Source organism: Pezoporus occidentalis, unplaced genomic scaffold, assembly GCF_034315485.1.
Source record: "Pezoporus occidentalis ecotype Australia unplaced genomic scaffold, CSIRO_AGI_Poc_V1 ctg46, whole genome shotgun sequence".
NCBI classification, from domain to species: Eukaryota; Metazoa; Chordata; class Aves; order Psittaciformes; family Psittacidae; genus Pezoporus; species Pezoporus occidentalis.
In genome coordinates, this window is record NW_026915791.1 from 6865716 (window position 1) to 6882042 (window position 16327).

General features: G+C 46.6%; 1 protein-coding gene across 3 annotated transcripts in view; it reads right to left on the reverse strand.

Annotated features, from left to right (window-relative positions):
- The window catches only part of LRP4 (LDL receptor related protein 4), an 83716-nt gene that overhangs the window by 12019 nt on the left and 55370 nt on the right, over positions 1-16327 (reverse strand). For 2 of the 3 annotated variants that reach the window (XM_062635855.1, XM_062635857.1), the window contains exons 6-26: positions 15521-15649; positions 15085-15204; positions 14827-14952; positions 11995-12120; positions 11453-11587; positions 11160-11285; positions 8713-8943; positions 8254-8410; positions 7678-7895; positions 7187-7363; positions 6527-6652; positions 5631-5839; positions 4954-5035; positions 4205-4310; positions 2967-3168; positions 2456-2645; positions 2077-2208; positions 1292-1432; positions 844-930; positions 469-640; positions 223-385 (exon numbers count right to left, since the gene is read on the reverse strand). In XM_062635855.1, the coding sequence (XP_062491839.1) occupies positions 223-385; positions 469-640; positions 844-930; positions 1292-1432; positions 2077-2208; positions 2456-2645; positions 2967-3168; positions 4205-4310; positions 4954-5035; positions 5631-5839; positions 6527-6652; positions 7187-7363; positions 7678-7895; positions 8254-8410; positions 8713-8943; positions 11160-11285; positions 11453-11587; positions 11995-12120; positions 14827-14952; positions 15085-15204; positions 15521-15649 (3155 nt within the window). The remainder of the gene's footprint in view (positions 1-222; positions 386-468; positions 641-843; positions 931-1291; positions 1433-2076; positions 2209-2455; positions 2646-2966; positions 3169-4204; positions 4311-4953; positions 5036-5630; positions 5840-6526; positions 6653-7186; positions 7364-7677; positions 7896-8253; positions 8411-8712; positions 8944-11159; positions 11286-11452; positions 11588-11994; positions 12121-14826; positions 14953-15084; positions 15205-15520; positions 15650-16327) is intronic. The other variant, XM_062635856.1, reaches the window with a different exon arrangement.

The window sequence follows — 16327 nt, forward strand, 5'->3', positions numbered from 1 at the left end:
ACATCAGCTCCATAATCAAAACACTGATCCTCTTGCTAGCAGTTACTAGGTTGAGTGGGAAACAGAGGCTAAACAAATGATATTACTCAAGTGCACCCTCCCCATAAACTCAGAAAAGCTTATGTTCCCCTCTCTCTTTTGATAGCTTGCTCAAGAGCTTTAAAACAGCCTCCAGGCTACCAAAGACCCAAGAACAAACCCTGCTTAAGAACAGAATCGGACCTCAGTGTGTGCATCAGCCCAGAGCAGCTGGGATCCAGCCTTATCCACTGCCAGTCCATTAGGCCAGCCCAGGTTGTTGCTGATCAACACCACACGTCCAGAGCCATCCATTCCAGAGCGTTCCAGCTTGGCGTTCTCACCCCAGTCTGTCCAGTACATATACCTGGGGAAAAGCCAGCAACTATTATGGAAACGGAAGTCAAAAGTCCTGTTCTAATCCCTACATAGCCTCTTGACAACACTGACCCCATCTCATGGTATAAAGCTATTGCCCGGGGGCTGTCCAGGTTCTGCCAGACCAAGACTTTCCTCATGGAGCCGTCGAGGTTGCCCACTTCAATCCGGTTTGTTCCTGTATCTGTCCAATACATCTTCCTGCCAATAGCATCCACAGCCAGCCCATCAGTAGTCAAAAGACCTGAGAAAACAGAAAGGTGTATTGGTATCCTCCCAGCTTAGCCAGGAGTTCTGGTATTCCCCTTGTGCACCTCATGAGGCAGTTGCTTTAGCTTTGCTTGCCCTTCCACTAAAGACTTAAAGATTATTCTAGCAGGGTAGCAGAGAACCACTCTTTTCATGCTGCATGGAGGCAAGAGGCTCCCAGGCCAAACTCTCTCTTACCTGTAGTGATGATGTCCTCAAACTGTGAGCCATCAAGGGCAGCCCGGCTGATTTTCCGCAGTGTGCTGTCTGACCAGTAAACCTTTCCTGGGTGGAAGGAGAAAGAAACTTCTAAGAAGCCCACAACAAAACCAAACCAAATCCCAACAACCAAACAGTAAACTCCTTAAAAACCAGATCCAGGTCTGACTACCAGCTAGCACCATTCAAAACGGGAATATCAGCAGCATAAGACTATTAAGTTAGAGTGATAGCTAGATGATAGCTAGTATTTTCCTATCTGGACATTCCTTTCCGGACTAGAAAGGAATATGCAGCACATAGGAGATAAAAACCTACACAAATTTACAACCTACAGTAAGATCTGCACCTGGATCTCTATCCAGATGTTTAGCTATGAAGTCACTTGTTGCCTTTCAAACAGTCAGATACATTAAGAAGTTCAGACCTTCACGAGGATCCACTCCAATTGCAATGGTGTTCTTCATGGTGACATTGACTGAGACAACAACATCTGCAAAGTAGGGAATATCCAGAGACACCATGCGGATGTCAGTCCTTCTGGCAAAGATCAGAAAGCTGGTCATTCCTGCAGAGAGGTGAAAATGGACAGGTATCAGTGAGGAACAAGTTCAGCCAACTGTAGGCATCATCAACTGACCATTCTGAAGGTGACATCCACTTCAGTGGAAAAGGGAAGTCTCAGACACATCTCAGCTTATGGGGCTCCAGGTACAAAAACTTTACTGAGCGTTACTGAAAGGTTCTTTACATCCAAGTTGAAAATGAGTGAACTCATAGAAGTTACTTCTGCTCATATGGAAATGGGAATTAGAAGTAATAAGGAAAAGAGTGAATATACCATGGCCTGAAGTCAAGTGTCTTCCTCAAACAGAGGGTCCATGGCAGGAATGTGTACAGACCTTATAGAATATAGCACCTTGTAGATAAAAAAGAATCCCTCTCAAGACTGAAGCACAAGTATAGGGGAAAATGTGACATCTGCTTTAGCTGCCCAACATAATTTCAAGACATATTTGTTCTGCATCAATCCAGTATCAGTAAGTTTCTTCATAGTAATTCTAACTCAAATTGAAGGTACAGGAATCAAATGGGTTTTCCAGGGGATAAAACAGATAAGCACATCAAAGTGAACCCTGTTCTCTAACAAGACAGGAGCAAAAGGCAGCTGTGATACAAAACTTCAGTGAGAACCCTACAGAGAGGACTAACCAGGGGAGCAGGTCTTGCCATCAGATTGCAGGTTGATCCCAGTAGGGCAGGTACAGCTGTAACCTTTTGGAAGAGGTGCCAAGAGGCACAGGTGACTGCAGCCTCCATTGCCAACTTCACATGCTGTATGTACTATAGGAAAGAGGATGAGAAATCCATAAGCCAGTAGCACAAGCAAAAAAAAAGCGGTGTGACAGCTACAGAAATGCATTCTAGAATGCCCTTAAATACCAAGCCAAGAGTTGTTCTCATGCTGTCATATCCCACCCAGAGATTTAAGGCACTGAGGGCTGACAGACAGGTCAGCTCCTTGCAGGAGAGCTGTGCCATATACTAGAGCCTGAGCAAGGCTCAGTGTGGGCTGGGGTGAGCTCTGTACCTGGTGGCCTGTGTCGGTGGAAAACATGAATATCCATAAGATTCTCCAGATTGTCCTGCAGCGTTTCCCGAGCCTGCCCAGTCCTTCTATCTGCGCTCTGGATGCTTTTGGCCTGCCAGTCTGTCCAGTAGATTCTCTCGCCATAAAGAGTAAGCCCAAAGGGGTGAGGCAGATTGCTCCCAATCAGCACCTGGTCAGATTACCCCCAACCCCCAAAGAAACATTACTAAGAAGTCACTAAGGGGAAAAGGCTTCCCTTGCCCCCTCTCAACATCATAATGCACAGTCACAGCAAAAGGAGAGTGATGGGGAACATCAGCCCTCGAAAGGAGGTTCCCCTCAAACGGAGTTTGCACGGGGAGCTCTTCTCTCCCAGTGAAAGCAGCCCAGCATGTCTTGATTTGGAGATTTCACTTTCAACTGGAGAAAGAGGCAGGGGCCATCAGCGCTCTGTGCTCTAAGACTTACGCCTCAGGCTCCCAGACACCCTCCTCAGAAATGGCTCCCTTACCTTCCTGTTGCTTCCATCCAGACTGGCATACTCGATGGTCTTCATGCCTGCATCTGCCCAGTACAAGCACTGTGACTCGTAGTCAATGGCCAGGCCGTTGGGCCATGTCAGGTTGGAGGAAATGATCACCAGGCGGTTTGAGGCATCCATACCAGCACGCTCAATCTTGGGGCTGGCTCCCCAGTCAGTCCAGTACATGAACCTGAACACAAGCCCAGACAGAAGTTGAGTGTCCATATTCCTTCACTGCCACTACAGCCAAGCAGTGCCAGAGACGCAAGGGAGCCTGGTGCCTTCAGGCCCTAGCAGGAAGCAGCATTGGGTTAACATTGTACTTATGGTCAGCCTTGGGTTCCTGTACCTAAGGATCATACTCAAATTTATATACCTTGTACTGCCCATGGGCTGGCCTAATTACAACAAGGAGGAAAAAGTTCAAGATAATAGTTCAAGCTCTAAAAATTGACCAATTATTTACCAGTCTCCACTATTTGCTCTTTACACTCTTGCTGCACTGGTCTTCCAGTAACCCATTCAAGGAACGAATAGCATGCCTTTATTCAATACCTTCAGCATTTCTAAAGCAATGGCTGGAAAGCTTTCTCCTATTCATCCCACCCCAGCTCAACAAGGTCTTATGGTTCAGAAACAAAATCTGTTACTGAAAACATTTGTTTCTGTTACTCTACTCAGGTTTGCTATCCATGCCACAGCTGATCCCTCAATACCCTGAAAGAGTGTTTTGAGGCCAAGAGGCCACAACTGTGCTTGACATCAACAGCAATTCACCCCATGGCATGGGGAGTTGGAACTAGATGATCTTAAGGTCCTTTCCAACATTAAGTATTCTGTGATTCTATGAGGACATCCTTCTGACTGAACTCTGGTTGATAAGCAGAGAGCCTGAACACAAATCCAACATAGATGTGAAATAAAGAAACAGAAAGGATCTAGATGGCCTCATTTGCAACAGGTTGTGTACCACATCTTTAGTTATTGTCCCCAGAACAACCAAATGAAAACTCAGGCCAGCTCCTGCAAGCTCTACAGCATAACAAGCAATAATTATCCCTGCTTATCTTGTTCCACTAGCATCCAAAATCAGGTCTCTAATTTCAGTCTTTGGCAGGATGGAGAACAATGGCACCACAGAAAGACAACTGCACAAAACCAAAAAGCCTGAACTTGTTTAGAGATGCAAGAATCACCATGTCATTCCAGAAGAAAGAATCTCTCACCCTTCAACAGGATCCACCACGATATCTCTTGGTCTGTCTAGGTTCTCCCATATCAGAACAGTTCTCATGGTCCCATCTGTGTTGGAGACTTCTATCCGATCTGTTCCTACAGAAGTCCAGAAAGAGAATAAGACATCAAAGTTCTTGTGATTCCAGAGATCTAAGGCAAAACCCATCTATACAACAATGCATTTTTTTTCTCCATCCATCTGTTCATAGGTGGAAGATAGGTAAGAAATGTGGCTTAAAGTGTCACCTGCCATCAGACCTCTCAAGTCACCTCTGTGGCTGTCACTGACACAGAGTCCTGTATGAATGTAAACCAGCTCTTTCCTAAGCCTCAAGGTATCTATGTGGGCATGAGAGAACAGCTATAAAAGAATCACCCCCCTTAGATCTATATGAACTATGACTTTCCAGCAGGAGCCATCCTCCAAACAGTACCTGCTGCACCCTGAGATACACTGTTGGAAGATAGGTAAATGCACAGAAACAGAAATGCAAGACAACAGTTGTGCTTGACTTCTACTATAACCCCTTCTACAGAATTAGTACTGGGGATACTGCAAAGAGAATTAAACTGAGGATTCCACCTCAACTCCCACTTTGTTAGAAGCACACAAAAAACTCCATTTTTTACTAGACAAAACCAGACAAACTTCAAATGAGACAGAACTACCCAGCTGATTTCCAGTTTTCATCACTAATAAGGAACACAGAAGCCTAGGGAAAGCAGAAGATCCCGGTACCTGCATCAGTCCAGTACAGCTTGTTGGTGACCCAGTCTATTGCCAGTCCAGCTGGACTTTCCAGGCTGGTGTCCACTACAACCTAAATAAAAAGAAAGAAAAAGTGCTTAGTGAGATTAGACCTTAAGGAGTAAGCACTTGGCCAATGTGTTACCCATTCACTAACAATGCTAACTTTCAAAAGGCAAAAGCCCAAGCAAAGCAATGCCATACAAGAGAGTATTAAGGACTCAGAAGTTCAAATTAGTCTTATATTTGGAGAAACATCTATTTTTCAAGTCTGTTCAAACTGCAACTCCAGACTTTCAACTCTTTTCCCCTGTGGCACATTAGCCTAAGGACGTGTGCAAGAAGCATTCCCAAGGAGCATGGCTCTTGTTCCAAATGTAGTACATAACAGAGGATTTAATACTTCTTCCTTTCAGGTTCTAGGGCTACAACAAAGGAACTGAGAACAGCTCACAACTTCAACATGCTCTGTGTCCCAATTCAAGGTTTGCCATAGCAGGAACATGCACCAAACTTGGTTTATGAAGTGTTCAGTGACCTCAGGGCTCTTCTGAGAAGAACCAGGCAAACTAATGAAGCTCCTTAGAAGACCAGTGTATCCCAGTGCCTTCAAATCTGATGCTCAAGGAGATTCCAGGCTAGATGACCACACATAGTTAACACCGTACCTCCTGGCTCGATCCATCCCATTTTGCTCTGCTGATTGAGTCGGTGCTAACGTCTGTCCAGTAGACATAGTCATCCTTTGAGTCCCAGTCTAGAGCCACAGCGCTGCGAACATCAGCAAGGGGAATGACATCATCTGACAGGTCATCTGTGTCAAAGCTGATCCGACGGATGTCCATCCTTCGGGCAAAAAGCAGGAACTTGTCAAGACCTGATCAAAGGTCGAAAGGTCTTCTTTTAATTTCTCTAAGTTCAACAACACAGTGATAGACACAGACAATTCCCTGCTATAGCCAACCTTAACCATTTCCATCACCTCTCACTGGCAGGTCACAGCCCAGGATTTTACTGGTAGCAAAACATCACTGGGTGGGATAGGTGGGCAGGGGTGGGGACACAGTAGTAGGGAGCTGTTTCCTATGGTGGGGAAACAAAGTCAACCAAGGAATGGCTCAGACCTCCCTCAAATCAAATAGCCATTTGAGAACAGCTCGTGAGAATCTAGGAGACAGTTGGCCTAATTCTTCCACATGGCTGCAAACTGAGAGAAACTGTGGCAATTAAGAGGACTGGACTTTTTGTTCATCACTGACACAGCTCCTATGGGCATTTTAGGGAAACAATCAGCTGTGACAAGTAGAGTGGCACCAAGAGCAGCCCTGAAATGAGGATGCAAAGATGGAGCTTCTCTGGATCCTCAAGCTTAGTGAGGGCTTGCAGAGCAGGGGAATGCATCAAGAAGGTGAAGCATCCTCTGGTGGGGCCCTTAATACTATTAACTCAGTCTATCCAGCTGCATCTCCTTGGAAACAACTTGATGCTGCTTTTACTCCCCTTGCCAACCCTCTGCCCCCCTCTGAACATCCGAGCATGCAGGCTGTGGTCCCACCTCACTTACTCTGGGCGCAGGCATGGCTGCTGGTCTTGCGGAAGCCTGTGGGGCAGGCGCAGGTGTAACCCTTGCTGCTCGGCAGGCAGAGGTGAGTACAGCCCCCGTTGTTGGCCCCACAACGGTTTCTCCCTGCTCAAGTAGCCAAAGACAAAAACAACCACGCATAAAGCAAAGAGTAAAGAGTATAAACACCAACCAAAGTGGCAAGACCCTGTAATTTGTCTACCCAGAGGTTAATTGAGGTTAAGGAAACATAAACTAAAGCATTAACTCCATTTGTAGGGCTCAACTTTAAAACAAAGCATTTAACTCAATTCCCTTCTAGATTATGGCAACTAAAAAGGAATAAGGGACGTGTCAGTCATTACTAGTGCCCATTTGCCATTTATTCCCCCTCCCAAAACTGTTCTTGGATAGAGGCCACAAGTGTTTGCTACTGAAAAGTCCCTCCTTCCATGTGGCAGCAGAGGGAGCTGTGGTAACACCTAACACCAGGTTACCAGGGCTGAACTGCCACATGGAGCAAGCTCTCCACTAGCTCTGGGCAGAGGTGGTGTCTGTGTCGATAGGCTGGGTTCAGGCCTGCCATCTCCCTGTTTTACAGGGTGGTGGGTGACAGCAGGTCGTCTAGCAGCTCATATGGGTCTCTACCTTCTCTGCAGTTACCTGCTGGCTGGCGCTGAGGATGCAGTGTGTGGATGTCCATCGGGAAGTGCAGTTTGTTGCGGATGATCTCCTGGTTCTTGCCTGTGAATTTGTTGGCACTGTTGATGCTCTTGGTGTGCCAGTCTGTCCAGTACAAACTGTCCTCAAACACGGTGATAGCAAATGGGTGTGGGAGGCCTGTAACAGACATCCAATACAGGGATATAATCAGGTCCAACAGGACTCAGGCTAGCAGGGAGACAAGGGGAAGTTCTTTCCTCCGCTTGTTGGGCCTTGCCACAGTCGACCTGCACAACCCACCTTACACTAATACAACAGACAACTTCTCTCTCTTATCCACTAAACACTACATAGCAAACCCCATCCCCCAGTGGTAACAGAATTCATATCACAGTGAAAGGAGACAAGTACACAAGCAGAAGCCAGGGGCTCAAACTCATCTGTCTTCTTTACTAGAGAAAGCACTCCCTGTACGAAGCTCTGTTACTTACCCTGGCTAATAACAGCCTTCCTGTTCTGCCCATCGAGGTCAGCCCTCTCAATGACATGATGCTTGGCATCCACCCAGTACATTCGATGTCCTGCATAGTCAATGGTCAGCCCATTGGGCCAGAAGAGGTGTGTATCCGCAATGATGCGCCGATTAGAGCCATCCATGTTGGAATACTCAATGCGGGGAGTGTTGCCCCAGTCAGTCCAGTAGATAGTGCTGAAGGATGCAGGGAGAGACAGGCTTTAAAACTCATGTGCCACATACTGCACCCACCATCACTCCCTATCAGGGCAAAACAGTTATCAGTCCTGTGACCTCGAGCATGAGACTGGGTAGCAGCCATGGGAGAAGTGTCAGCCAACATGGTAACACCCAATGCTTTCACACTGGTGAAACCTGAAGGGCTCAAAACAGGATTAAGGCTCTGAAAGCCTCAGCATTGCCAGGTTCCCCAAACTGACAATATCAGATGAAGGCTTGAGCCCAGAGCCTTTGTGACCAGAGATGGGGTTTTCGATGTTCACCTGGAAGCACCTACATTGAGTGATCACTGGGGTCCTATGCTTTCACTCACCCCTCCATAGGATGTAGAGCAATGGCTCGTGGCTTCTCCAGGTTCTGCCACAACAGCACTTTCCTGTGAGTCCCATCCAAGTTTGCTACTTCAATTCGAGACGTCCCAGAGTCTGTCCAGTATAATTTGTCATGGATCCAGTCAATAGCAAGTCCACCTATCTCCAGGGCAGAATTAAGAGCAGAATGAAACCAGGAGCAGGATTTGCTCAGAAGAATAGTTCCCATTCCCTCTCAGCCTCATAAGAGGCTCAATTCAACCCTCCTGTCTCTTCCCCCATCAGCCAAGATTAACTCCATGGGGACAGTGATCTAACCCCCATTCCATCCAGCCTCTCCCCTTGCTCAGGGAGATGCACTCCACTTTGAATGCTGGGTACCCACTTTTCTCCACTCACCCACCCATGCTCTCACATCATGCTCAGCCCTCAGGCTTTTGCCTTTTTCTGTGGTGACGCACCTGGGCTCTCCAGCCCTGTGGAAACCACCTCCTCCACATTGCTCCCATTCAGATTGGCCCTCATGATGCGATCCAGAGTGACATCAGACCAGAAGACCAGCTCCTTGCTGTGGTGGAAGTCAAGGGCAATGGCATTTTCCAGGTTGTTCAGGAGCAGGGTGTACTCTGAGCGATGAGGCAGCACTTGTCGGATATCGATTCGATTGGCAAAGAGCAGCACTGGCTCTGGCCCTGAGGACACATGGGAAGACAGCATTAGAGTACTTGTACAGGGTTCTGCCCAGCACTCCCTCTGCACCAAGTCCCAGAACATAGTTATGTGGTACTGGCAGCAAGAAATCAGCTCCCAAGTCTAAAACACTTGAGAGAGCTGTTTTCCCATCCTCAACACAGTCCTAACACAAAGATGAGCAGTTCCAAGCCTTTTGGCAAACATTCACTCAGCAAGAAGCAGTCATTCCCACCTCACCTCAGCCTCTGAAACCATACCACTAGGCAGCCACTTGGCAGCTGGTTTATAGTTTCCTTCTCCTGTATCTATCACTTGGCCATACAAACACACAAGCTTCACCACATCTTCTACCACAGACAAGATGCAGTTAAAATCTGCCTCAGACAGAGATAAACTCAGCAGGTAATTCCATTGCAGAGGGAAAAAACCCAAAACAACCACACAACCAAAAAAACCCCAGTGTCAGCATCCTCCAAAGAGGACATGGACCTGTTAGCCACAAAAATGATCAGTGGGCTCTGGAGCACCTCTTGTATGAAGACAGGCTGAGAGAGTTGGGCTTGTTCAGCACAGGGAAGACCTTAGAGCAGCTTCCAGTGCCTAAAGGGGCTGAAAAGAAACCTGGAGAGGGACTTTTTGCAAGGGCCTGTAGGGACAGGACAAGGGGGAATGGCTTTAACCTGACAGAGGGGAGATCTGGATTAGATATTAGGAAAAAAATCATTATTATGAGGGTGCTGAGGCTCTGGTGCAGGGTGCCCAGAGAAGCTGTGGCTGCCCCATCCCTGGCAGTGCTCAAGGCCAGGTTGGACACAGGGGCTTGGAGCAACCTGCTCTAGTGGCAGGAGGGGTGGAACTGGATGAGCTTTAAGGTCCCTTCCAACCCAAACCATTCTGTGGTTTCTTATGGATGTCATTAGTGGAATTCATAATGAAATCTTAATTCTTTAAATGGAATTCCTAATTTCTCAGCTCCTACCTTTAGAGGAGCTGAGGAATAAAATTAAACAAGTGTACAAATGCCCTTAAAACCACCAGATGTCCATTCAGCAGCCACTCACAGCATTTAGGACTGGTGACCAGGATCAAGGGTTAAACCACAAGGAGGTGTGATACAACCTCACTGACTGGAAAGGTTAAGACACTTCTTGAATAGAGACAGAGGCAGGAAGCTGGTTTTGTCCCAGGAGCTGGGTCACCAAGAATGACAAGGGACTAGGAAAAGGCAGCAAGGGCTGTCCTGCTGGCAGGGAAAGGAGTATCTTTCCTTGGTCAAAATCACACAGCTTTCATGGGCATTCACCAACAACCTGGCCATATCTAAATACAAATCCAGGTCCTACACCTGGGTTGGAGCAATCCCAGGCACAGCTACAGGTTGGGCAGAGAAGAGATTCACAGCAGCCCTGCAGAGAAAGACTTAGGGTGTTGGTCGATAAGAAAATGAACATGATCCGGCTTCAGTGTGTGCTCACAGCCCAGAAAGCCAACTGTATCCTGGGCTGCATCAAAAGGAGCGTGACCAGCAGGTCGAAGGAGGTGATCCTGCCCCTCTGCTCTGCTCTTGTGAGACATCACCTGGAGTATTGTGTGCAGTTCTGGTGTCCTCAACATAAAAAGGACATGGAACTGTTGGAACAAGTCCAGAGGAGGCCACGAAGATGATCAGGGGATTGGAGCACCTCCCGTATGAAGATAGGGTGAGGAAGTTGGGGCTGTTCAGCCTGGAGAAGAGAAGGCTGCGTGGAGACCTCATAGCAGCCTTCCAGTATCTGAAGGGGGGCTATAGGGATGCTGGGGAGGGACTCTTCATTAGGGACTGTAGTGATAGGACAAAGGGTAACGGGTTAAAACTTAAACATGGGAAGTTCAGGTTAGATATAAGGAATAAATTCTTTACTGTGAGGGTGGTGAGGCACTGGAATGGGTTGCCCAAAGAAGCTGTGAATGCTCCATCCCTGGCAGTGTTCAAGGCCAGGTTGGTCAGAGCCTTGAGTGACATGGTTTAGTGTGAGGTGTACCTGCCCATGGCAGGGGTGTTGGAACTGGATGATCTTAAGGCCCTTTCCAACCCAAACTATTCTATGATTTTACTTCCTTATCCTCACACACTGGCTTGGTGAACAGCACAATGCTGGCAGTGAAACATTCCAGACAAAATAATGAGAGCTGGACCAACACACACACCCCAGGAAAAAGTTGAACTCATCTTTACCTAGAGCTTTGCAGCTACGCTTGTCAGGCCGCAGCTCGTAGCCTTGCTCACACCAGCACTGGAAGCCTCCTTCACTGTTGGTACAGCCTTGGCTGCAGTAACCTTCCTCAGCACATTCATTCACATCTGCATGTTACAGACAAAGGGAGAAGGTTACCACTGGATCATCAACAAGCAGGCAATGTCACCGATGGCTTGCTTCTGCTTTCATGCTCTGATTCGCACCCTATCATAACCATCAACTCCGAGCACATCAGAGCAGCAGGGAGGAAGCTGCTGCTCCAAAACCCCACCTTGGCACAATCGACCATCTTCCAGGAGCCTGTAACCTGTGTGGCAGGTGCACTGCACCATCCCTCGTACCATCTGGCACTTCTGAGCACAGCCACCGTTGTTGACGTTGCAGTTCTCCTCCCCTGTTCGTGGACCTGTGAAGGGAACAGGTGAAGATAACTGAGCTGAAACCACAAGGCAGCTGCTTGTGTCCTCAACTGTTAGGCAGCAGTCGCCCTTCAGAACAGGCTGAGCAAGAGTGGGAGGGCACAGGCTGTGCTGGAAGCTGCCTCTTTGCAGTCAGAGCTCTCCCCTTCATGCCACAACTAAAGGGGACAGAGAACAGTGACAGACTTTGGCACCCAAGATCTTTTCCCCATTATTCCTTGTCTGCAGTATGTAATTGGCAAAACCACCAAGGCCTTTCTCCCCAGTCTTCATCTCTCTCCCATTATCACAGCCCAGGCTTTCTTCCTTAAACATATCCTTCAGTAGCACCAGACAGACTCCCACACATCACACTGCCTCCATTTATGTCTAAGGCTGCGCTCAGAAGACTTACGGCAGTTCTGATGTGGGCTCTCATCACTGCCATCTCCACAGTCATTTGCTCCATTGCACAGCTTCCTCTGGCCAATGCAACGTCCGTTCCCACACAGGAACTGGTCTGGGGCACACTGAGGGGTCCCTGCAATAGAAGAAGAGGAAAGTAAGCACATCACTGTTTACCCATAGAATAACAGTCAGGATGAAGAAAAGAATACAGAATATTTTCTAAGGTTTATTAAAATCTCTGTATATGAGCACAAATCCATGGCTTTCTCTTTCCTTGAATTCAGCTCATTTCGTACTCCTTACTGTTCCTTTATGCTGATTTGGAGGCCTGCAAACTCCCCTCCTGACTGACCCCACTGTTGCTTTACTGGGAAGTTTAGCTATTTAGTTTCTCTCAGAATGACTGGAAGGTTCTGGCTTAGCTCCCTTTGCTTCCAGATTCCATGACCCGACTCAGCATGTGCAAGAGAGGAGTCAGTTCCTCACTTTAATCATCTAATATGTCACCCAGCATGGCTACGGATCTTAAATCTGCCTAGGAATGAGCATCTTGTCCAGCCCTAGCTGCACTGTGATGGACCTGGAATGAGATTTACAAGCACCCTTGAAATCTGAGCTAAGGCAACAGGATTTCACACATAAACTACACTCTTCTGCTGTTGGCAGGGAGATGCTACAGAATTCTTGTAAGTACAGTAATACTGTTTGGAGGCACTTTGCCCATCCAACTGCTTTTTCAGCAGTAACTGCACTGTCCTGTTGCCTCTTACTTCTTGTACCTCTTAAGATGACTCAGTTAGTGGTTTCCAAATCATCACCCTCTGATAATCCCAGGAAGACAACAGGACAATAGAGTTGTCAGCAAAGAAACAATGAGATTGGTGAACTGCCTGTAAGCAGCATGGAAAAGGGCAGTTGTGAGATTAACAAGTACAACTAAGAACTGACAGACACACCAAACGGGAATAATAAAACCAAATCACATGCAGATTCACTAATCAGAGCACAGGAATGCTTTATGTGAGGGATTCTGAAACTTGGACTACATTTGTCATATCAATGTCACATAATGATCCTTACATCAGCTGATCTCTTTGTATTCTAGACATCTTCTATGCCAATAAAAACACAATTCTGCTCTAAATCCAAGAGGTGACACAAGGATTTCAACTCTTCCTACAGACATGCAGACAGCACACTACTTCACGTAGACTACCCAGTACACATCCTGCTCGGAAGCCCCAAGTTATTTTTTACTTGCTGACTACCACCATAAACCTAATGCAGAACTGGACTGGATACAGATTGGATATAAGGAAGAAATTCTTTCCTGTAAAGGTGATGAGGCACTGGAATGGGTTGCCCAGGGAGGTTGTGAATGCTCCATCCCTGGCAGTGTTCAAGGCCAGGTTGGACAGAGCCTTGGGTGATACGATTTAGCGTGAGGTGTCCCTGCCCATGGCAGGGGGGTTGGAACTGGATGATCTTAAGGTCCTTTCCAACCTAAACTATTCTATGATTCTATGAATTGCACAACTGACTTTACAGTAACAATAGCTGTTATCAACCACCTTGGGTTTGGTTTGGGGTAGAGAGGTTGAATTTCAGTGCCTCTGGAAGTCTGACTTGGCTTCTGGGTGGCAACTATTCTCTTAATCCCTCTAAATACCTTTATTATCAGGTTGAAGAAACAGGGGTATCAACTTGTCTTTAAGTACAATTGCTTTTTCCAGGATCACCGCCATCTCCTGCACACTGTTGCTCATGACAGCTGACCAGTCTAGAGCAGCTGCTCTCAAATGCCTACGTGTGCGTCTCCAGGTCCTCTGAGCTCAGTTTTCCTTGTAGAACACCCACTCCCCCTCCTCAACAGGCCCCAACAAGGGGTACAAATCCCTTTTGTCAGCCCTAAACTCACTGTTTAAAATACAGTGATCCAGAAGGGTCAGTATGTGCAACTGGGCTTCACCCACGGGGATGAATTCATGGACCAGTACATACTATTCCTCAACAAGGGCTACAGACATCCTGAAGGATCTGAGGAAAGCGGAAGGTTCTAGAGATTCTTTGAATCCTAGCATAACACTAGGGTCTGTTGAAACCCTCCTCTTCTCCATTGCCACTATTATCATAGAATGAATCATTGAATAGTTAGGGTTAGAATGGACCTTAAAGCTCATCCAGTTCCAACCCTTCATGTCATGGGCAGGGACCCTTCTCACTAGACCAGGTTGCTCCAAGCCCTGTCCAACCTGGCCTTGATTCAACCTGGCCTTTTATTATATAAACCTTTTATCATATAAAGCAATGGCTGTATGTGAAAAAGAGGACTAGGAAAGGGAGACTCCTGAGCAAATATTAAGGGGGAAGTTGACCACCCTTAACTTCTAAACCGGAGGCTTTATCCCTCACTTCCACAAAATGCACTTTTGCATTCCACTGCCTTCTAGAATTCCTTTGCAACTTCACAAGGCAACATGAAAGCTATCCAGAACTATGCCCAAGGCATGAGTTATACATAGTCCATTTGACAAAGGTAGCAACTTTGCACATTATTAATGTTTCCAAGTCTGAATGGAATCATCTCTGTGGTAATTCACAGTGTAAGGACAGGACAGGAAGGTACAGGGACCTGATATTTCACCAGAAAACACCAGCACTTTAGTTTAAGCACACAGACCTGAACCTGTTTGCAAGCACTTAAGATAAACTATAGCTCGCATTCTTTAGGAAGGGTGGAAACTCTAGGCTGAACCCAATGAAGCAATCAAAAGACTTCACTACCTATTACCCCCATGACTTAAGCATTAGCTATAAGCAGCAAGGCAGCAAGCCAAACCTGTGTTCTCACAGTTCTCCTCATCACTGTTGTCAGAGCAGTCATCTTCCCCATCACAACGCCAGGACAGACGGACACAGCGCCCTGATTTACAGCGGAACTGGTCAGCTGTGCACATAGATGTAGCTGGGGAACCAAAAGGAGAACATTAAGTGAGCAAGAAGGATCAGAAGAGACCCAATTCCAAGGCTACCAGTCCCAAATACTCTTTTGCATCTGCAGAAACCCCAAACACTCCCACCAATTTCCAGCACTCACTGCAGTTCCTCTCATCTGACTGGTCATCACAGTCAAAGTCTCCATCGCACCTCCAGCCAGCATTAATGCACAGGCCACTGTTGCACATGAACTCTCCAGAGCGACAAGGCTGATGAGATGCTGCAGAGATAGGAAAGAATATAAAGAGCAAACTCAGACCAGTGTAACATCCCTGCACCCCACAGCACTACCCTTGCACTCCGCTGTTGTGGAACTTGGTCCTGAACAGACTCCTCCTGGATACTGCTATAATATCTGCACAAGGAACTGTGCTGATTACACATCACAATTCTCACTGTCCAGATTTAAATTCAAATTAAATAGTGAAAGAGTCATCTTATACAATGAGATTGCTATCTACACTGCAACCCTTCTCCAACCAATGTAAAAACAAACTCATATGTTTGGAGCAGTTCACCACCCTGCATTTACTTACAGCAGTCAGATTCATCAGACCAGTCCCCACAGTCATCATCGCCATCACAGTGGTAGATGTCCAAGATGCAGCGTCCATATGCACACTGGAATTCCTCCAAGCTGCAGGTGGTGGCTGGAACATCTGATGCTAAGAAGGGAATCAAAGAAAAAATGGCTGAGGTGACAGGGCACAATCCAGTTTAGGTGCAACCACCTCACAGTCTAGTAACAGAGTAGTAAGGGTTCAGTGATGACTAGCCATTGCTGCAGAGCTCTGCATGACTGATATTACTGAGAGAAACTTGAATGCTGTTTGTGCTTCACTGAGGGGCAGGTTAAACCTATATATAAGGACACTTATACAAACTATCAACTAAAAATAATAATAATAATAAAAAGGATGTTAGCCTATAAACACTAACTTTTCAAAACCCATTAAGTTCTAAAGAAGAAACAGCTATGAAGAAGGATGATTTGATGGGAAAGCAACAAAAAGGATACAAGAGTGCCAAATACCACCTTATGCTTGAGACACTATGTCTTAGTGTTTAAATTGTTTATTAAACCCGGACAAAATAGATACAAAACCAGATGGAAAAATAAAGATACCCTTTGGGTATCTTCATATTAAGGACTGAGGCACATCAGAATGCAAGGTATGGAACGAATCCTTTACAATTTGAACCAAGATAAGCACTTTAAGGCCAAAGGAAGGAGGCAAGAAGCACAATGCCCAGGTCTGCACCTGACTTTTGAGGATTTCCCCTCTCCTTTTCTTCTCAAGCTGTCACCAAAACAAACCATGCCATATTAGTAAGGAGCAAAG